This window comes from Stegodyphus dumicola, chromosome 7 (genome assembly GCF_044657685.1).
Source record: "Stegodyphus dumicola isolate Sdum_Otavi_A_Nest chromosome 7, ASM4465768v1".
Taxonomy (NCBI): Eukaryota; Metazoa; Arthropoda; class Arachnida; order Araneae; family Eresidae; genus Stegodyphus; species Stegodyphus dumicola.
In genome coordinates, this window is record NC_140774.1 from 81,200,068 (window position 1) to 81,223,511 (window position 23,444).

Below are 23,444 nucleotides of genomic sequence, written 5' to 3' on the forward strand. Positions count from 1 at the left end.
TTGTATTGGCTGGAAATATTTCTTGGCTGTTGATTGGGAAAAATATTTCCAGAGCTGAAAAAAAAAAAACTCTTTCTTTTTTTCTATTAATTTGATGTCTTCACTTTGTTTACTTTGGAATGTCCTAGAATGAGTCATGGTCTATTTTTAGAAACAGGGAGAAAACATTCTCACACAAAAGGGGGGTAGGGTTAATTTTTATCATGTCTAGAAGACATGATAAAAATTAACAAAAAGTTTTTTTTTTTTTTTTTTTTTTTTTTTTTTTTTTTTTACATCTCAGATTTTTTTTTTCTGAGCTCTGAAAATTTTTTCCCAGTCGGCAACCAAGCGAAAAATTTCCAATCGCCTTTTACTTTCACTTTCAACTCTTTTCTATAAAAGTATTCCACGTTTTCTGTTCAGAACCGTGTGGGCTCTCCATGGTGCAACATGCTTGTTCTCTCTCTACCTCATCTGCAGCTCTATGGCAGCTAACACGCTTGAGCTTTAAAAATGTATGAAAGAAGTTATTTTTAATCCATTTCAGCGATTGAGTGGGCTGGGGAAAAAAAAGGCCCTTTCCATGACAGTTAACACGCTTGAGCTTTAAAAATGTATGAAAGAATTTATTTTTAATCCATTTCAGCGATTGAGTGGACTGGGAAACATTTTCTTAGAGCTCAGGGGAAAAAAAGGCCCTTTCTATGACAGTTAACACGCTTAAGCTTTGAAAATATATGAAAGAATTTATTTTTAATCCATTTCAGCGATTGAGTGGACTGAGAAACATTTTCTTAGAGCTCAGGGGAAAAAAAGGCTCTTTCCATGAGAACTAACACGCTTAAGCTTTAAAAATATATGAAAGAATTTATTTTTAATCCATTTCAGCGATTGAGTCTGCTGGGAAACATTTTCTCAGAGCTCAGGGGAAAAAAAGGCTCTTTCCATGACAGCTAACACGCTTGAGGTTTAAAAATGTATGAAAGAATTTATTTTTAATCCATTTCAGCGATTGAGTGGGCTGGGAAACATTTTCTTAGAGCTCAGGGAAAAAAAAGGCTCTTTCCATGACAGCTAACACTCTTGAGCTTTAAAAATATAGGAACAAATTTATTTTTAATCCATTTCAGCGATTGAGTCTGCTGGGAAACATTTTCTTAGAGCTCAGGGAAAAAAAAGGCTCTTTCCATGACACCTAACACTCTTGAGCTTTAAAAATGTATGAAAGAATTTTTTTTAATCCATTTCAGGGATTGAGTGGGCTGGGAAACATTTTCTTAGAGCTCAGGGAATGTGTCTCCAGGTTGAATGCACAGCACACACGGATGGGAAGTCGAAACTCAAGTGGCTTAAAAAATAAATATACGAAAGTTGGGTCATCGAGCTGACTAGGAAAAATTCTCAGAGTTCTGGAAATAATTCTGAGTTCAAGCATGGGACATGAGAACCGAAATGTATTACAATCATCATGTCATCATTGTTTTCGAAAGCCAAAAGAACATCTCATGAAAGAACATCTTTTTTTCCTGGTTGTGGGATGGAGTAGAGATGTTGCATCTTGAACAACCCACACTGATCTGAACAGAAAAATGAAATGTTCTTATAGATATAAGAAATGAATTGAAAGTGAAAGTAAAAATGAAATTGTATTGGCTGGAAATATTTCTTGGCTGTTGAATTGGAAAAATATTTCCAGAGCTATTAAAAAAAAAAAAAAAAAAAAAAAAAAAAAAAAAAAAAAAAAAAAACCTTTTCCTTTTTTTTCTATTAACCCATTAACGGTTTCACCCGGATTTTCTCGTTCTTTTATGCAGGTCTCTTAACGGTTCGTTACGGATTATTGTTAGTTTAAATGTACCCTCGAAAACGGACAGTCCCGTGTTTTTGTATTATCGAAAAAACACGCCAAAAAGGACTAGCCCGTATTTTTGTATGTCTTCCAACCCCCAATGCCTAAGGGGACAAGGGTCCATGCAATCCTGACGACAATGGGTAATGGCTGTCATTAGCGTGGGGAGAAATCTCCTTGATGTTTTGGGATAAAGGCCTTACACTGACTCTAAAGAAACAAATTTATTACCAGTTACAAAGTGGATGCATATATAAAGGGATTTAAGAATTTCCGTTTTAGAGCAGTTATTGAATAAAAAATAGAATTTTTTACAAAATGAACGTTTACCTATAAGAGCATTAATGAATTAAAACGAGAAAAATAAAAGTAATAAATGCAAACATAAAAATCTGAGAATGCAAATCTTTCAGATTTTACATTACGCCCAAAGGGCGTTTTTTAATGGTTTGTGGGTTACCTTTATTTTTAAATATCATGTTCTTCGCACTTAAACCATAAAACTTTAGAATTTCCAATACACAGTCTCGCCCGTTGAAGATAATTTTTTATATTATTATTTTCATACAGTGTTGCCTTTGCTCGCTTTAAAATCGTTGAGTTTCTTAATAAAAAATTCATTGAAGTTTTACGAAATAGGAAACATATAATAAAACAAATTCCAAATCTCGGCTTCGAGATGCCCATATTCGGGTGGAAATGTACGTTATTCAAAATTGGATGGGTCTAGGTACCGTTGTTTTATCACAATGCGAGAAACATACATATATTTATGCAGATTATTCATTATTTAATTGCCTTGAGGCAGATAGCCCTCGAGTGCTCTGCCGTAATCTAATAAACCAAAACCATTATTTAATTTCTTTAAATATAATACAGGGTTGTAATATGTGGTAGCAACAGTTTGAAAAGTGAACTAACATAGTTTTCAACGGAAAATGAAAAAATGAAGTTAATAGACCTTCTCGGCTAACGCCCTTTGTTTTAAAAATAATGTATCGTGTAATTTAATGGGAATACGAGATTAAATAATTCTCTTTAAAAAATTCTTCTACAAATTTATATCACGAATAATAAAAACGTGAGGCTGCCTTGATAAATTTATAAATATTATACATCTGACAATGCGATTCAATTATTTGATTTCGTAATTTAAGAGCCTATGATTCTTCTTATAAAACTGTACAGGAATTTAGCAAAGAAGCTATTAAGTAATCTCTTATTACCATTAATCTATGCGATAAATTATTATTATTATTATTACTTTTGGTTCAGTCTTTTACTTCCAAGTATCCTTTTACCTCAAATAATCGAAAAAATATATAAATTTAAAACAAAATTCGCCCCCAAATCAGAAATTAGGCTACAAATTTCATGCAAATTTTATTTCAAAAGCTATTTTACGCTCTGTAAAATGATGCAAACTTAAAAATTTAAGATTTTTAGTTTATTCATAAATGGAAATATGCGCAAAAAATTTCTTCGACATTAAATTTTAAAAACTCTAAATCGAATTATTATCATCCGTAAACGTAATTGTACAAAATCTGAATTCAATAGCTTATCGATAAGCAGTTCAAAAATCGACGACGAGCTTTTGATTAAACACCGTGAATGAACTGAATACAATTTTTGGAACAGCTCTATTTTTAAGCACTTTGGAAAGATCGGTAAGTTGTTGATATAGCATAACCGTTATTTTTATAACATTCTTGGCATTATGAAACGTGTAAGTGACATTCATAAGCGATTCCCGAGAGTTCTGTTCATTTGTCAAAGTGGCTGCTTTTGAAAATATTGTGAAGCTCACTCGATGTGCTCCACTATCTATGATACTCATTAAAGATATTTAATAATGTTTTATTTCTATACAGAAATACTGGTAAAATTAAGAGGTCAAATATTTAATTATTTGAGTTATATAACTACTTATACTGTCTCAAGAAATTTTGAGTCATTTTGTAAAAATAATCTTTTCTTTAAAATTCCTTTTTCACCCCCTACCCACTATGCTTCATGACTTTATTACTATTCTGATGAATGGAAGGTTTTTAGAGACATTACATTTTTTTTTTTAACAGCAAGAGACATGAAAAATGAGCAATGCCTTACCCGGGACGCGAACCACGGACTTCTCGAATGCGCGCCGAGCGTACTGAGACCACGAAGACATGCTAAAAGGGCGGGAGAAAATACCGTATATACTCCCCCTTTTAAAGGGCGACTGGGGATTAGGGGACCAAATCGCCAAATCCTTGCGGCGGAGAATCATCATCCACCACCTTTTTTGGTTTGGGTGCCACTATGGAAACATTAGGTTATTTCGAAGCAGGACATGTGAAATAGGAGCAATGCCTTCGCCGGCACTCGAACCACCAACCTCTCGAATACACGCCGTGCGTGCTGACCATTACACCACGAAGATATGCTAAGAAGGCGGGAGAAAATACCTTATAGGTTACAAAAGTTGAGTAAGTAGTCACAAATCTAACTAATAAATGCTCTACAAATACAACTTTTAATATTTTAGCAGAATTTTTTGGAAACGTATTTATATAGATTGTTTTAGAAATCGACACAGTTTGATGCCAGTTTAGAGGAGGGGTTGTTTATGAGCGTATTAAAAATGCTTTTCCCACTAATAATATAATAATTCATAATCGCACTGAAGCTGATGTTTACAATTATTTCCCCTGAGATTTCTTTAAAAAGAAAGAATTACAATTGTGTTTAATGCAGAAAATTTAATGGAATTGGCATCTGCGCAAGAGGACGGAAACTATCAGGGAGGACTTTCTAAGGAAAACTAGATTTCCTTCACATTGAACGTAGAAAACTTTCAGCGAACAAGCGTGTTCACGAGGATTTGAACTTATGTAGGATTACCAGTACTCAGCGGTTTTAGCGCTTGGCCACCGCAGGCCGATTAAAAATCTTGTTTAGAAACCTTTAATCTTGATTTAGTGTGACAGCTGCCGTAGTTTGAAGGTAAGGATTACTTGAATACAGCAAAACACACGAGGACTATCTGCTTTTAAGGAAAGAGATGCCTTCGTAGAGGACTTTTTAACGAGAAAACTCTCATATTCATGTTATATATAGGGAAAAACATGGAAAAATACCATTCAGCCATCGTATTCGTTCGTCAGGGTGTAAATCGAACTACCAGTATTTACCGGCCACTAATATGGCCGTAGTTGAATAGGGGAAATAACTGTTGGATTATAAGGCATCTAAATTAAAAAATAATAAAAAAAAAATTCACTTCTGAGGTAATCTTAAACCCAAATTAAGTTTTTTATTATAATTATGAAAGAGTTCAACTCATTTGTTAATTTTCAGATCGTTAAAATTAGTGTGGCTTTAATGAATGATTATTTAGACCTGTTACAGGAAACAAATACATCAAAAGTTTCCTTTAAAATATCAGGAATTATTGAAAAATCTTCTGTAATTTATAAACGATAAAACGTATTTATCCAGATTTTACATGTGTGAAAAAATAATGAATTTTGATCTTCCCTAGTAGAGTGTGTGTGTATTTAATTATGGCAAAGCACGCTAGGGCTATCTGCCTGAGGGGAGGGATGCCTTTCGTGGAGGACTTTCTAAGGGAAACTGGCTCGTATATACTTTCCGTAGTAGAGACATTTGTAATTATATTTCTAGTTCCAAATTCAAAGTGAGAAATCTAGGTGCCTGAAGCCAGAAAACACTATCGATTCTTCTTGGCTTCTATTTTCAGCGACGAAATAGATCAAATGCATGGAATTTTTATGATTTTTCTCAACATGTAAACTAAATGCGTGTAAGTGTTTCTTAGAAAGCTCGTCGGAAGTAGAATACCTTTATCTTGGTAGATAGATATCGTGTGCTTTAGTAAATTTAGCAAATCTAAACACAGGGCCGACAGTACTATGTTTGAGGCCTTTCTCTAACATAGTCGAATAGAGTATCGAATAGTCGAACAATCAAATCACCCTACATCGCCCTCTTTTACTTACTTTTATACTTTTATCTCAATATTATATATTGCATCCACAAAAATGTCTCTAAATTAATGTTATTTGGATTCGGAAACCATTTTATGCTTAAATGCATCTTTCCAGATGTTTGTCTTTTACTCACTGAAAGTCAATGCTTCTTGAAGATGTCAATTCATGAATGAAAAATTATTTCTTGCTTTTCCGGTTTCCCCTAACCGTTCCCACAAAGGCCGAACCTTTAACTCCTCAGTAAAAGAGAAAGCACTGAACGGGGTAAAGTAGTAGAAATCTTGACTTTCCTTTTCACTCAAAATTCAAGCATTCCCAAAATCTACTATAAAAGATATACTCCCTAAGGTATAAAATTTTTGTGTAATGAAATTATAAAATGCAATATATATATATATGCATTATAATATAAATATATGCTAAAATATGAATGCATATATATATATCATTGATTATATATATATATATATATATATATATATATATCATTGATTATATATATATATATATATCATTGATTATATATATATATATATATCATTGATTATATATATATATATATATATCATTGATGACATATATATATCAATTAAACCTTTAGACACACTCACACACATACATAATCAGATATATTACATATATAGAATCACATAGTATCAGTAGGTGAAAGAAGAAAATAAATCCTACTGGTGAAAGATTGCTGAAGAAATTCAAAGCATAATGAAAGTTTCTTTTATCTTGGAATCAAAGAACTTTTTTATCGCTTTAGTTTTTGGGAGAGTATTAGATTAAAATGTAATAAATAAATAAGTATATGGAAGAAAAATAAATCTTTAAAGGAAGAAAAAGGAAAAATAGAATCAAACAATCAAATCATTTTCAGCATTAAAACCAATTTTAAGTGTGACAGTATATTTTCCTGCCGATACGAAAACTTAAGAAAATAGACAGAAATCTGCATTGTTTCACCTATCAATATACGACAAATGGAATAACGATACAAGAAAAAGTAAATTTGAAAAATTTGCGAAAGCGGAATAATTTCGAATGCTGCACAAATAGAAAGATACCATGCAGATACATTGGATTTTTTTCGAAGCAAGAAATGCGAAAATTCAGCAGTGCCCTCTTTGTGCTTCTAATAAGTAGGTCTTCCAAATTCTAGCTGGAAGGACTTCCATTTATAACAAGATAGTGAGAATGGCATAATTCCTTATTATTTGTTTTCATTTAAAGGGCGAGAGAGAAGAAGCACGAGGCACTTTCGGAATAATTCATGTGTTAACGAATTATCGTCTGACATGTTTTCGTTGGGGTGCCATTGAAGAGACATAGCGTTTTTATGAGGAAAAAAAAAAAAAAAAAAAAAAAAAAAAAAAAAAAAACACGAAAAATCCGTTATCCTATCAGCGGAATACGAACCACAGGCATTCCGACTGATAGTCCGATCTACTATCACTTACACCCCGAGTTCAAATTCTAGCTGGAAGAAGCTCCATTGAGCAATTTCCAGCTCAAAGAAGAATGAGATAATTTCTCATAATCAATACGGATATATAACTGATGATTCTAAAATTCTATTATCATTAAGACTGAAAAAAATACACGATTTAATTCATTTTCATACATTTTAAAAGAAGTTAAATTTTTCAGAGAGTTACTATAAAATATTTATTAGAATGTCAAATTTAAGCATTTCAATTATTTATATAATAAAGGATAAATTTTATATTTATATAATAAAGAAAAATCGTTAATAATATCACTCTGATTTTAGTGGAGATATTTTAAGAAATAAATAAGTGAAAGCTGGAGGAAGAAAAACTATTTCAAGTTATATGTTTATCTTAAAAGTAACGAGAGAAAAACTATGTTAAAAGAAAAGTCACGCATATCGAAATTGTTTCCTGTACTGCTGACAAATTGTTATATGGCATGCATTCTATAATGTTCATGAATAATTGATTGCTACTAGATTAATACAGGCATAGCATATTTCTAGGGACTGATTTGCTGTAATTTCCAATTTGATTTTTGCATACTTTTATATTTAGGACACTAATTACATCACACTGAAGATTACTCAATGCAATAATTCCATTGCAGTTTTATAGAAAATTATAAAATTTTCAATTTCAATAAACAAATATATAATATTTCGATGACTCAGCAGGTAACATAATTTATTATCTTTCAAGTTTTTTTCGAAAACACCTCGGCAGATATAGAATCAGCCGCAGACTGTACTAACTTTAACAAGCGGCAGTATCTGAGTGTTCACATTTCTGTTTATAACTGCAATAAGAACAAGTATAAGTTTGAAAAGTTTACCAATGGCTATGTGGATAAAAGAGATGATCATAAGTATTTTGACCTGGTTTTGGTTTCTGGTCAATACGTTGGCTGTAGGGAAGATTTCGTGATTTTTTCCATGGGAACTAGTTTTCTTTATAAATTCCTCTAAGTCTTTCGTTAAGTACATACAAAGTTGCTACATTAAACATTAGTAAGTGTTTACATAGGTAAACATTTTAAAAGCGACTAGCGTAAAGAAAGATTATTTAAATTATGTTTTTTAAAATGCAAATTCAGAACACTGAAAACCAAACAGTAAACATTATAAGACTAATTTAATAATCTTTGGTTTGGTTTACTTGAAAACTTTACTTAAAAAAAGTTGAAATTTACAATGTTTACAACAAACTATTATTCTGCCATATTCATCGATTGCGTTAATCAAAATCTAAAATTATTTAACGTAAAATGTAATTATCCGAAAATTATGTAAAATGAGAATTTTTCCCACTATATATGTAGTTCACAATGGCTAGAAAGAAAGATAGCTCTAGATAATGAGTATTTCTAGAATGAAAAAACTCTATTGACTAGAAATAGTCTTTCGAGACCTTAGTGTCAGTTAGCCTGCGGAGGTCAGGTTCCCTTCCAAAAAAAAGTAAAACTGTTTAAAATGCATATAGTTTAACGCTTCCTGTTTTATTTGGAATAACATTTCAAAAATAAAACTCGTGTTGGTTACGAACCAAGGAATTCTTAACGGGATAAAAAGCCGTACTTTGATAATGCTAGGATCATGCATTCAGTTTTCGTCGTTTTAATAAAATCCATTATGATACTTATGCTGGTAATTATAAACTGCATTTACGGATACAGAAGTATGATTAATACACTAATATCACAGAATATAAGCTTTTTATGCTCTGACAAGTTTTGTCAAGATACCAAGTTTTAGTTCATATACAAGTCGTAAATTCCCTAGCCAGATTCCTTTTTTATATAAATAGATGCATAGAGGAGAAATGGAACAGTTAATTATATTTTTTATTCTTTTTCAAAATTTAATTCTTTTAGATATAATTTTTAACGATAAACGATATTCTGCTAAGTTATAATACAAAAATTATTACTAATAATAATTTATATCCTAATATTTATATCCTAATTTAATAATATTTATATCACTCAAAACAGAATTGGAAAACTCATTCAAATCATATTTAATCAAAACATTTTACGAAGTTATGGGAAAAAGGAATTTTGGGGTTTGTTTGATTTTTAACGGTGAATTCAATCATTAAAACATTTTTACCGTGTTTCCTCATTCATAAAACATTAGCAAAATAATTTACTAAATAATTCTTAGATGTAATAGTATTCTTGTTTATCTTTTGTTATATGACTAAAAATAAATAAAAAAGCGGCTGGTATTCAATATTATTTTATTTAATTACAAATACTTGGCTATTGGTACTCAAGACATAGTCTTTCCATATTACCACTTTTCTATTAGGCCTTGAAATTATGTTAACGACCTAATACAATTCGGAAAATCCTATGATTGCATAAAACTGCGGGAGGTGCTAATAATGACAAATTTTAAATGAAAATAGAAATTTATTTAAATAAATTTATTTAAATTCTATTTGTGAGTGTCTGCTTTATGCATTTAATGTATCAAATGCAGAAAAGTGAGAAAAATCCATCCAACACAGAGAAATAATTCTTTCTAGTCTGTGGTAAGATTGTATCAAATTCATTTAAACTTCCGTTTAAATTCGAAATGCGATCTCTCAAATCAACGAAGGAATACATTTTTGGCTTTAAATTCTACATTAGTAGCAACTGTATAATAGCTAAACTTACCAAAATATTTGTAGAAAACCGCCAAAATTCTAGAAATTGCTATAAAATCCCGAAAAATATTAGGAAGATTATGCTTGCCAATTCCACGCTGAAAAGACGAAGATGAGCTCGACAGTAAACGAACAACTTGTGGAAAAAATTCAACGCTAAAATATAAATGCATATGCGAAATTTTCCAAAAATTTCTGATAAATATTGTACTCTCATCGTAAATATGTATGGACTTATAATGTGATGAAAACTGAGTCGGTAAAAGAATGGATTAAAATTTAATTTCCCAAAATAAATTGGTTTACTAAAACTTAATAAAATAGATAAGTAAATAGCAAAAAAATTGTGTAACAAAATAAATAATGATCTTTCTTAAAATACTGCCCAATAAAACATGTCGAATAATTGAATGTTCACAAGCTTGGAAGCTAAAATTCTAAAAAGATTTCGGAAAATTCTGCAGTCACATGTTAAAAGAAACAAGTCTACAGGCTACTAGTACAAAGAAAGAGGAGGGAGACGAAACTAAACGGAACAACTACTTCTTGGCATTCAATAGCGGGGAGGCAATTTTATGGCTTATCCATCACACTAAGGGGAAGCAAACATACTGCCTTAGGCTGGGCCATCTTAGAGAGATTTCAGAAAACGAAAGCAATTTTTTTTGGAGGGGTTTGTTGTCTGACAACGCGACCGTTTTCGAAGCATTTCGTTCCGAGAGGCGGGCCCGTTGATGGGTTAATTTGATGTCTTCACTTTGTTTACTTTGGAATGGAGAAACCCAAAGACTTTTTAAAACATATCCTTTTTAAAAACTTATCTTATAAACTTTAAACTCATCCTTTTTAAAACATATAATTCCTAGAATGAGTCATGGTCTATTTTTAGAAACAGTGAGACAACATTCCCACACAAAAGGGGGGTAGGGTTAATTTTTATCATGTCTAGAAGACATAATAAAATTAACAAAAAGTTGTTTTTTTTTTTTTTTTTTTTTTTTTTTTTTTTTTTTTTTTTTTTACATCTCAGAATTTTTTTTCTCAGCTCTGAAAATTTTTTCCCAGTCGGTAACCAATTGAAAAATTTCCAATCGGCTTTTACTTTCACTTTCAACTCTTTTCTATAAAAGCATTCCACGTTTTCTGTTCAGAACCGTGCGGGCTTTCCATAGTGCAACATGCTTTTTCTCTCTCTACCTCATCTGCATCTAGGATGTTTTTCCTTCTTCAAGAAGTGGAATTTTTTGGGAATACCTTACAATTTCACGAGCTAGCTGTTTCTTATATTTCGAGGAGATTTCAATGAAATTGTTTATAGATGTCATCTATTGCAGTTGGGGAAAAAGTCTATACTGGATCGCTGGAGACATCTCATCCAGATAGGTCACGTTATATGTTTTCCCACACCTAAATAAACTGGACATGAGCCATCCTTTTGTTTTCTCATTCAACAAAGATAGACACTGCAGACCGTTTTGGGTTTTCACTCTTCGCGAACCGAGACGAGCCGCAGCGACACTTTACGTTTTCTATGAGCGCAATAATGGATTACGTGAGCAGCCATTTTGTTTCCCATCTCACCCAGATAGGTCATGTTGTATTTTGTTTCATGCACCTAGCCAATTTTGGACATGAGCCATCCTTTTGTTTTTTTTTGTCTATCGAACCAAGATAGACTCTGGAGACAATTTTGTTTCTCAACGGAAAAGTAAATTTTCTGAATGGGTACCGGTGTTCGAATACTTTTGTGGCCGACTGTACGTATGATCAACAGCTGTACAATAGAAATCAAATGATGAGCATGCATCAACCAACTGACATTTTTCAATCAGTTGGTCAATTACATGCTCAATATGTTGACTATTTTTTACAGCATGCATTTTATCAATGGAGAGTGCAAGAAGTGCAGTTATAACTTCCTCTGATACATTTCCATGCTTTGGTGACTTGGCAAGATTGTAAAAACGCAGTGTTTCAATAATATTCAAAAATTCACTAGGTGTTGGATGATCATTACAACCTTTAGACTGTCTGATAATACCAAATAAATTTTCTAATGCATCTTGACTTAGTCTTGAAGTTAAATGTATTTTAAATTTAATTCTTCTGTCATGTAATGAAGTAGAAACAATGTTGATTTTAACGTTACACGTAACCCTTCAACAGTTGCATGACTAATCAAACCAAGTTTCATATTTTGTTCTTTAGTGAGTTTTCCCATTCATCCAGAAATGACAAAAAATTTAATAATGCTGTGTGCTTGTCTGAATTTAAAAATAAAGCTTCTGCAGGATATCTAGATGTCATTGTATGAATTAATGAATTTATCTGTTTCACAAACTGTATTGTACCTTCTAAATTCCCGTACATTTCTTCTATTTCATTATGGAAGAAACTAAGGCCATTGACTACTTCATTTCCAAACAACTGAAATGCTAAATCCACTCGCATCTTTTCAAAGTTATTCGGAAAAAGATGCTTTCTATTAATATGTGGCATTGCTTTTAAAGTAACGGCACCACAATCTTTCTTCCATGCACAAATTATATGCTCTGGGCGCACTTCTCCATATGGTGTGTAAAATCCATGTTTCAAAAAGGCATTTCGCATACATTTTATTAAATGTGGAAAGTCAGATATAAAATTTAACTTGCGTGTTTCATCACATGGATGATTTATCTGATATTCAGTTGTATTATCTGATTGAGTACCTATACCAAATTTCTTCCACATTACTTTATTCCACGTAGCCCCATCACAAGTTATAAAATCTACATACAGACCTGCATTTTCTAACAAAATTGTTGCTTCTATTATCAAGTCAGCAAGCAAGGTTCCTTTAATATTGTTGCATGTGGCAAAAACTGCAACAATCTGCTTCCAGTCACCCACAAATGGTTGAAATAGGAATACTAATCCATGATTGCTTTGCTTTTTTCCATTTTGAAAATTTCCCAAGTCCACAAATCCTTCAATTTGACCATCTGAACTCACGTGCAAATTTTCAGATAACTTCATTTCATCTATCAATATACCACCATGGAGAAAATATGGTTCCATGCTTTGAGTTTTCACTTTGATTGCCTGAAAAACAGAATCACAGAAACCAAATCCACTGCGGTAATTTTTAACATATCTTTGTAGGCAGTTCTTTCCAGGCACAATCAGAATTTTATTTTCACGGATATGTTCATAAAGTTTTGGTCCTTTCATTCTCATTATTATACATTCAATTAACCATTTTGGATCATAAATCATACCTTGAGTACTTTTACGTTTGGAGGCATTATTAAAAGCATTTATAGCAAGTAATTGCTTCGGATTTGAGGCAACAACAGAAGTGCCCATTTCATTTGTTTTTTGTTCCTTCAGTTTTAAGGATAACTCTGTAATTTCTTTTCTTAAACAACATATCAATTTGTTTTTTCTATTATTGCTTAATTTTGATTTCAAATAATTATTTTTACAATTTTTTTTTTCAGTAATCTATTTACATATTTACAATGCACACATGTTGCAGACTCATTAATTTTAATTGCACACTTTTTACTGTACATCTGATCATGCATAATATTTACATCTTTATGATAGTGCTGATTATATTCCAAAATGGTTCCAACTCCACTGCAGACAGATATTGCCTCAACATTATTCAGTAAAATTACCAGCTCGCTCACAGCATTAAAAGTAACAGATTGGGTTTTTTGGCCACACATGAAAACATCTGCAATGAATTCATTATTTTTTTCAATGATATTGACTAATTTTCTGACCAAAGGGTACGGAAAATTTTCATTACAAATCAGATTTAAGAATACTATGGATTGAGGACAGCTTTTGATTTTTAATTTTGACCAAAATGGAGAAGGTAACTGGACAGTCTCTACATCACTTATCGCTACAGTTCTTTTAACAGGGATGTTTGAAATACTAATATTTTCTTTATTCATACATGTTTTTTTTTGTCACAGTTGTTATATTATTTCTGAGTTTCCTTTTTTGTGGTAGAGGTTTATTAAAATACTTTGGAGCATTCGGAAATATGCTAGGTATTGCTTCAGGTTTAAGCAGTGGTTTACCTCTTGGAATTTTTATTTCCTCACCGTTAACAATATGATGATAATATTTCTCAATAAAATGTTCTTCAAAATGCAGTTCACACACACTGTGGTGAATCGATAGTTCTGTATCTCCTCTGGAGATTCTTTTCGCCCATTCTCGACGAAGATTTTCGTCTTTGGGAACTTTAAACAGTGATGCTTTTGTGGCATTTTGGTGACCAGATATACAGCCGGGAACAAAACACTTTCGTGAGAGTTTTGCCGACATATCAAATTACGTTTCAGCAGCTCACAACAAAAAAGAATATCCAAGATTATTGTGTAAAATTATTAGCTCACTTACAGTAGCAGTAATGATTCGATCTTTAATAGGAAGATAGCAAGTGACAGATGTCAACGATTGTAAACAAACGTCTACCTGATTTCGATGGGGCATATGCGCTGACAGCGCCCTCTATTATTTGTACGAAAAAGATTACCGTGTTTTAACACGGGGTGTATGGGGCGATAATCCCACTATATCTTCTAGTACACTATACCTGAGTAGTTCTAGAATTCACAATTTCTCATATTCTCGCGCATGCGCAGTAATGTAGAAAGTCTCTCGATTTGATAATCTTTTCAAATTCAACAATGGCACAGAAAAGGCAGGATTGAGACGCAACTTTTGAAGCAAGAGTAGGCACATGTGAAATTTTGTTTTGATTTCTGAAAGTGATGGCTTCTGAGGGTATGTACTGCACAGCGTTTTTTTTTATCGTTTAATTAAAAATAATAAAAAATGAATAATTTCTGAGTTAAAGAGGATTTTTTTTTAAAAAGGAAAAGGCTGTGATAAGATTTCTGGTAAAATCAGTGCCGTTTGGGAGTTATGTATCTTTTATGTTACTTTAGAATTTCACATTGCCCTTGCTGAAAAAAAACATGCCACGTAAGTTGTTAATTGATGTGATCCTAAGTATTAGTTTAAGGGATGAAATAATATGGTAAATATCAAATAATGTAGTTTTGGTATTCAGTAGTATTATGAACTGAACTGATTAAATAGATGAAGAACAAGCAGTGAGTATCGTTTAAATTTGACGAATCATAATGAGTGATGAGCTCTTTTATTTGGCTATATTTGACAAAATCAACAGTTGGTATATGATGATCAGGATCTGTGGTAATGCAGGCTAAATTACCCCTTTTTCAAAGTATTTTTTCCTCTGTTTCAAAGTACATATGTTAATCTTTGATTATTATTCCCATTTTCTGTTTTTTTTTTTTTTTTTTTTTGTTGTTTTTCTTCTCAGGACTTCATTGATGTCAGTTTGCTATACCATGGTGTCCATGTGTGTTATGAGATTTCCATCAAACCAATAACTGGTTTGTGAGAAAAGAAGTGAAAATATGTGCACAGTAACCACATCACAAATACTTTAACAAAATCAAAACATGAGCTATTCAAATTTTAGCAGATGTACAAAACATAGGCGAAATTGCATAGTAAGACTGGTGCACTTTCAGAGTGACTTCATATAGTAATTACTAGCTGAATGATTTGCATTTGTTAGGTTGTCTGTAACTGCTTATTGAGCAAAAAACATATTTAGGAAGCACTTCCGCAGAGAACCCGGTAAATGTAAACATCGCCAACTTTGGCGATAATAGTTCTAACTTGGTAACCCTTCGGATTTATCCCATTCGCTTGTTCGAAGTTTGCAACCATTCCTCTTGCGTTTATTTTGTTGAATTAAGACTGTCGTTGTACGCATTTGCAGATTTATATTCTTCTTCTCTTATTTATTATTATTTTTTCTGAATTTTTTAACAACGAATAGATAGAAATATTTTCGTAGATAGATGCCAGTTCTCGGTTCGGAATGAAAGGAGGGGTGAATGCTAATTTGTAACACGGCTGTTCACATTGTGTTCTTAATTATTAATAGCTCTAAGAACCATGAGGTTTCAAAGTCTTAAAATAATTTGTTTTCGTAGACCGCAAAAATGTGCATGTGCACTTTAACTAATTAAGTAATGCTTTTATTTTTATTATTGGTTATTGTCATCTTAAATTATGAGAATAAAGCAATTTTTATGGCATAAAATTTTAACAAGATAATATATTGTTAAAGCTTTTCTAACAATAACCTTTCAGAGGATGGCAGGGTAGTGGCATAAATAGATGATTAAATTGAAATAAAAAAATATTGATTATCTAAGATGACAGAATAGTTTGATGCATCACCATGGTCATCAAAATTAGCAAACAACTGCTGGTGTAAGGAATATATTGTTTTCTGTGTTAACTGGAATTTAAGACAAATTTTTTTCGTACATCACGTTTAACCGGTTAATTTCAGTATATTAATACTAATTTATATTTTTTAAATGAATTTTTATTTTCGTTATAAATGCTTATATATTGTCTCATGCTTAATAATATATTCTTTTCTGTGCTAACTTGAATTTAATACAAATTTATTTTCGTATATCACGTTTAACCCTTTAGTTTTACATCTACATGCATATTATCTGTGAATTTTTACTACCATATGCTTAATATATTGTTTTATCTGCTAACTTGAATTTACATGCACTAAAAATCACGTTTACGGCTCGGCTCATCCTCGATGAACCGCGAGCTTGGCGAGTAAGAATGCAACAGCGCCAACGGGTTCTCTGCGGATGAAAACCCCATATTTATTTAATAAATTTTGAAAAGCTCAATTAAAAATACAGTAATGACAGTTGATATTTAATGCATAGAAACAATTTATTTAAAGGTTAAGTTATTGTCCTTGTTATGTGAAAATCTTGCTAGTGGCATGAGTCTCTCTTATTGAGAGTCTGAGGGCATACTATGTGCTTACTGTGTCTGGAACAGTTTGCAGACTGAATTAACACCCTGTTAGTTTTTTGGTTGTATTTTATGCCATCTGACTCATTATAGTTGAAGACGATATCAGAGGAGGGCAGGATCATTAAGTGTCGATGTCTGATATCAGAGGAGGTACAGGATCATAGGCCATTTGGCCCTGTTACTTCACCTTGATGACAGACACAAAACAGATTGCTAAAATCTCCTGTTATCGGCTGTGAAATTATGGCTTTTGTAATGTCAAGTGGTGGCGTTACTGAACAAGTGAATTGCTCTTGCAGTATCAGAGCATGTTGTCTCACATCTCGTAACAGCTCGATAGCTGCTACTTTTGAGGGATTGGCACACATGAATTTTTGGTGCTATTCCGTTTTGAAGACAATTGAAAAATTGCAGCAAAAATGTGTGTGCAAAAGCGCCAAATCTAGCAAACGCACCCATTTAAACAGCGCTCCAAATCTAGTGTACGCGCTGATTTCAGATTGCATAAATTTATATAATTCTATATTTCTTAAGATGCCATTGAAATATTAATTTAATTTATAAATCCTTTTTTGATATCCTATGGATTTAACAATCTGGAAATTGCCCATGATGAAAAGTCTGCAATAGAATTTTGGGTAAAGTGCAGAATCACCCACTGAAGCGTTTTTAAGAATTGCACATACTTGGTATCCATGTAAACATCGACCTATTTTCACTTTTTAAAAAAAAATCCCAGAATTGAACAAAAATGGCACTGCACATACTTTAACTGTATACACATAGATGTGCTATGCACCTTGACTTTATCTAGGTACACATCGACCTATTTTCACTTGACAAAAATCCAATTGTCTTTAGCCCTTGTAAAGTGTGGCAAACAAATAAGTGGGTGATTCTGCACTTTATCGAGAATTTTTTCAGAGAAAAGGTATCATTCATTATAGAAAATTATGTTTGAACAACCAGCGAGATGAAATAGTGCTTTAGCAATAACTCAGTAGCAAAATAGCGATGCAGGCATCCATTCAGTTATGTTTAGCAATTTTTATATAAATTATAATAGTGGTCTGAAATAGTTATTTACTCTTATGCTTCCATTCAGTCATGTTTAGCCTTTTTTATATAAATTATATTAATAAAAAAGTATTGTATGAAATGAACTTTTCATCTAAATTGAAACAGTCTTAGATAGTTATTTACTATTATACTTCCTAATTGCGTTAGGGTTGCCGCAATTATTTTTGGCTGCACTGGCATCAACAATAGTTTGGCGATTTTTTACGGCCCTCAAAACTGAATACAGTCAAAAGTCGTTAATTCGGACACCCTAATGTGGACCTCAAAAATACAAACTTTCTGCGCATGCGCGTAAGAACTTTACGGCTGCAAATATGCGTGTGCGCATGCGCATAATACGTTTACACATGCGCGTTTAATGTATAACGGACGGTATAAGCTAAGCTAAAATTATATAATTCAATTAATGTTGCAGATTGCGTTGTTCCTTAATCTTCAAATTGGATCCGGCTTATTATTTTTTGAAGACTGTTAGAGCAATTTTATAAAAGTAAGCTTGAACTTTCGATTATGTCAAATAGAATTTCCGATATATATTTACTAATATGTAAGGGATCTACAAAGAGAAAGTATGTTTTGAAGTCCATTAAACAAAAAGTGGAATTGCTGCAAAAAATGGATAAAGGCATAATCCTTTGTTTATCTAACCATTCTGAAACCTGTTTATCTCAGTTTCATGCTGGGAGGGGAAAGCGCCGTGGCACGTAATGAATTGGAAGTTGATCTCTCAGCACTATCCTTATCTTCAGGGCAGATGTTTTTATTTTATTTGGCTTATAATTCCTTACTAAATGTAGTATTTCTTCTCGATGTACTCCGTCTTTGATATGATTTAAATCAAATTCCTTGTCATTATAATTCGCTTCCGATAGCGAAGAAAGTGAGAGGTTATTGAAAACGAAAAAATTTCGATTGACAAATTAGTCGGTATTCTCGACACAGCAATTATAGGACTTGAACAGCGGAACTTTGTAACTGAACAAGAAATTATATCTATTTATAGAATTAAAGAGAATGTATTATCACATAAAAAACGAAGCAACTTAAGCAACTTACATTGAAAGAATGTTTAATAAAAAAAGCTTAATATTTATTAAAAACATAAATATTAAGCTTTTTTTTTTTTTGTAAATTTTGATACCCTTTAGATCATAATTGTTCTTTATTTCGTAAATTACAGTTTCATATTTTTAATTTTATAATTTCTGCATGCCATCTTACCAGATTTAAACTGATGATCTATAATCCTGAATCGCCGAAGTCCCGACGAGTCCAGATTAACAACTTTTGACTATAGTACCGAATTTTTTTACCTTTGCTGCATACTTTTTCTCAAGTATGATCATGATGATATGTACAAATATAGGAAATGCACATGCCAGCTAGAGTGAATTTGGCAAATATTTGGTTTGGCATGATTTGCAAATCTGTGTTTTAAGAAAGTATCCATCTTTATATTTGACATAAATGCTGGTTTTACACAGTCAATTGAAACTGACACTATTTTTCTGTGAATGTATAATTTAAAAAATTTTGTACCATGTTTGGGGACATTTGGCCGTCATGCAAGATTAAGTCACACAAACATGTGTTAACAGGCTAGGCGAATTAAATCTGACTCAAATGCCAATATAACTGGTTGCATATTCGAAGGAAGTCTTTGGTCCACAAGTTTTAAAAAAATCATCATGTAATTAGTTTGATGATAAATATTTCATTTGTTTCATAAGCAAACTAAGTTTTTTGGGAACTACTCTGATATGCGCCCTCAAGGTGCCAAATTTCTCGCCAAATATTTTTGGCGAGAAACTCCACACTGCCATATTGCTATCTAAATTTTTTGTCTACATTTCGAACTTTAAGCCTAAAATGTCTCCAAAAACACGGTTTTCGAGAATGCAAAAACCACGGTTTGAACACACAATTTAAGCTAAAAATCCGAAACAAAAACAAAAAATTTAGATTGCAAAACTGTGAAGTTTCTAACCAAAATTATTTGACATGTACACAGCGATATGTTTTAACTTAAAAAAACATCTACGAATGGCATCACTAGGCAACGGACGAATTTACGAACTACGCACACCTCGCTTTAATAAATTAACATAACGACAATAAATTTCAAAGAATACCATGTACACAGCGTTCTGTTTCAACTTTAAAAAACATCTACGAATTGCACAATTTAGACGGTACGCACTAATCAACAAAATAACTAAAATAAATTTCAAACAATTCAAAAAAACAACAATAACGACAAATTCTTGCTAAAAAAACAATGAACATAACATTCTATAAAATAAGAATAAAATAAAATGCACTTACCATTAATGCTTTTTCGAACAACAGAAATACCAATTTCATACCGCCTTTAACATACCGCCACGTAATCACTATCGTATTTATATGACAGCCAGACGCACTATCCAGAAAATTCATACTATGGTTCACAAATAAATAAAATAACAAATAATCACAAATCACTACTTCTATCACGCACAGCCACTAAAAATAATCTCCCATACCTTCTTTCCACACCTCCAAATACCGACTGCCCCTCAACAGGAAGGCCACGACGATATTTCCTTATGCCGAACTTCAATTCAACAATTTTCACCATTAACCCTTTTGGCTGATCTTTAGAATATGGTAACTGGTAGTTTGGCGACATTTTGGAGGCGATAAAGGTTACTACCTGGGACTTTGGTAATAATGTGAGCAGTACTCAGTTCCGATTACGCATTATTTTGTGTGAAGGAAATGAGAGATCATGGGATATGTCATGTGATATTAATGGACGAATTACGGTTCTTTAATCGGAAAAGGGGGGAAATCGGGAAAAAATATGGAAATTTTGTATTTGGCTTTATTCTGTGTTGTGTGAAACAGTGTTCGTTAATTTTTGGATCCCATGGCCCTAACTAAAGTTAATTCGAAATGGGTATTTAGTGGGATTGAAAGGGGTAGTAATAAGTGTTTCTTTAAGGTTGTGTGAGATAGAAGTAAAGATGTTTTATTAAGTTATTTATTTTACCTGGTACCTTGCTGTGGACTGTAAGTATGATTTTAAAGATCCTGAAACAGGCGCACATACACTTGCTTTTTATTTAGCGGATAAATAAGAAAAGTTTATCGGACACGTAATCAAGATTCTGAAGAAGATTAGGTAAGTTAGTATTTTTAATTATTTGAGGATATTATTTTTATGCATTGTTCTAAATGTAAGGTGGAAGTAAAGTAATTTGGTATTATTGGGAAAATTGTTATTAGCAATGATTTAGTTTAAAGTAATTAGGATTGTAAGCTAATTTTTATTAATTTAATGTATGGGCTTATTTATATTTTAAGTAGTGTTTTTGAATTTAATTATATTTTAATTAAATGATAGTTATTTTGTGAATCTTATGTTTATAGGAATTTGGTATACGTTTTAGTTGAAGTAAACGTACATGGAAATAATTTAAATAGTTGACACTAAGTATTTGTAATGTTTGCGGTATGAATTCGTTGGTGACGTTTATAATATAATAGATAATTTAGAGGTAAAAGTTTTTGGATATTTTATTTATTTTATACGTGGAAATGTTGATATTTGGAAAGGGTATATACTTTTTCGTTATTAGGTAATTTCATATACCGTATTTATGCGAATCTAATGCGCATCCCCATTTTAAAACTTTAAATAATAAAAAAATTGTTTGTCGGCGAATGTAATGCGCATCAATGATATGAGGAATTTATTGAATCTTATTTTATACAACAATGGATTTGTATATAAACTATCAATTAATGGTATGATAATTTTATTTAAATTTAGATACCATATTTTATACAACAATGGATTTATACATAAAGTAGTAGAACATAGAATTAACCTATTAGTGGGCAATTGTTATGTGAAACAATCACTGTTAATTACCACTACCGTATATACGGTATCTATCGTAAAATATGAACATGAAATAAATCGTAACATTTCTATCTAGCTAACAGTTTCTACAATTAGTGATTAATAGTAAACGTCTTTATTCACTGTTTTCATCACTGGAATCCTCGCAGCTCTTTTCGTCAGACGCAGATTCATTTCTTCTTTCCTCATCATCATCATCAGCATCGTCATCCTCGGCGTTCTAGAGCTCGTCATCTTCACTGCCATTCAATGAATTTGAAATGCAGCATTTCTTGAAAGATTTCACAATCTTTGGTGCTTCGATGCTTTTCCAGGCAGCAGAAACTCAGTGCAACAATGTGCGGTGCAGCACGCTTAATTTTACCTGTCGGGGTCAATTCACGGTCATCGGCGAACTTTGCACTCGAATCTAATGCGCCATCGAATCTAATGCGCACCCCAATTTTGAATACTACATTTGGCCAAAAACGATGCGCATTAGATTCGCGTAAATACGCTATGTTCTTTTTAACGGGTTTAAAGATTCAGAAAATTGTCATGCATTTTCGTGAAATTTTTCTAATTTATGAGAATAAAGGAGTGCACATGGATATGGTGAAGAGTGTGTGTAATGCCATTTTTGTGCAATTCTGGGATTTTTTTTTAAGTAAAAATAAGTTGACATGTACATGGTTTAGTGATATTTTAATTAAATGATAGTTATTTTGTGAATTTTATGTTTGTAGGAATTTGGTATACGTTTTAGTTGAAGTAAATGTGCATGGAAATAATTTAAATATTTGACACTAAGTATTTGTAATGCTTGCGGTATGAATTCGTTGGTGATGTTTATAATATAATAGATGATTTAGAGGTAAAAGTTTTTGGATATTTTATTAATTTTATATGTGGAAATGTTCATATTTGGAAAGGGTATATACTTTTTCGCGATCAGGTAATTTCATATATGTTCTTTTTACCGGGTTTAAAGATTCAGAAAATTGTCATGTAGTTTCGTGAAATTTTTCTAATTTATGAGAAAAAAGCAGTGTACAAGGTGAAGAGTGTGCGCAATGCCATTTTTGTGTAATTCTGGGATGTTTTTTTAAGTAAAAATAAGTCGACGTGTACATGGTTTATGTGTAAGTGTTATTTTGAAAAACGCGTAAGGAGCAACGACTTCATATAACAGGTAGACGGCTCACCCACAGAGAATTCGTCTGCTAGGGTGTCTCCAACATACACCACGTGACTAATGCTGTTGGCGCTCTTGGGGAGTGATAGCTTAGGCTGTTCATCGCCAGTTTGGCCCGCTTTTGATATGGCAGGTAGTACTTTTTATTTCCGTCTGCTAGCTGTCAGCAGACAACGGCCTCGAATTAGGTTGTTCGATTTTTTACAAGTATATTTAGATATAACTTAACCCCTTTTTTCCTGAATATTTTATCTATATTTTTAATAATAGCTTTAAATTATTTGCACCATTGTTTAAGATGTTTATGTTAAATAATTTTAGGAAGAAAATCTAAAATAATAAAAAATTGAGATGGAAACTTTAATTTTGAATAACATTAAAAAATTAATTGCACTAC

The 23,444-nt window shown here is 32.1% G+C and overlaps 1 protein-coding gene across 5 annotated transcripts in view; it reads left to right on the forward strand.

Annotated features, from left to right (window-relative positions):
- Nucleotides 1-14,591: 14,591 nt before the first annotated feature.
- The window catches only part of LOC118195273 (KRR1 small subunit processome component homolog), a 99,548-nt gene continuing 90,695 nt past the window's right edge, over nt 14,592-23,444 (forward strand). For 2 of the 5 annotated variants that reach the window (XM_085820519.1, XM_085820520.1), the window contains exon 1: nt 15,091-15,203. In XM_085820519.1, the coding sequence (XP_085676645.1) occupies nt 15,131-15,203 (73 nt within the window). In that variant the 5' untranslated portion in view covers nt 15,091-15,130. Of the gene's footprint in view, nt 14,769-14,830; nt 14,970-15,090; nt 15,204-23,444 lie in introns of those variants that run through there. The other 3 variants (XM_085820517.1, XM_085820518.1, XM_085820516.1) reach the window with 3 other exon arrangements.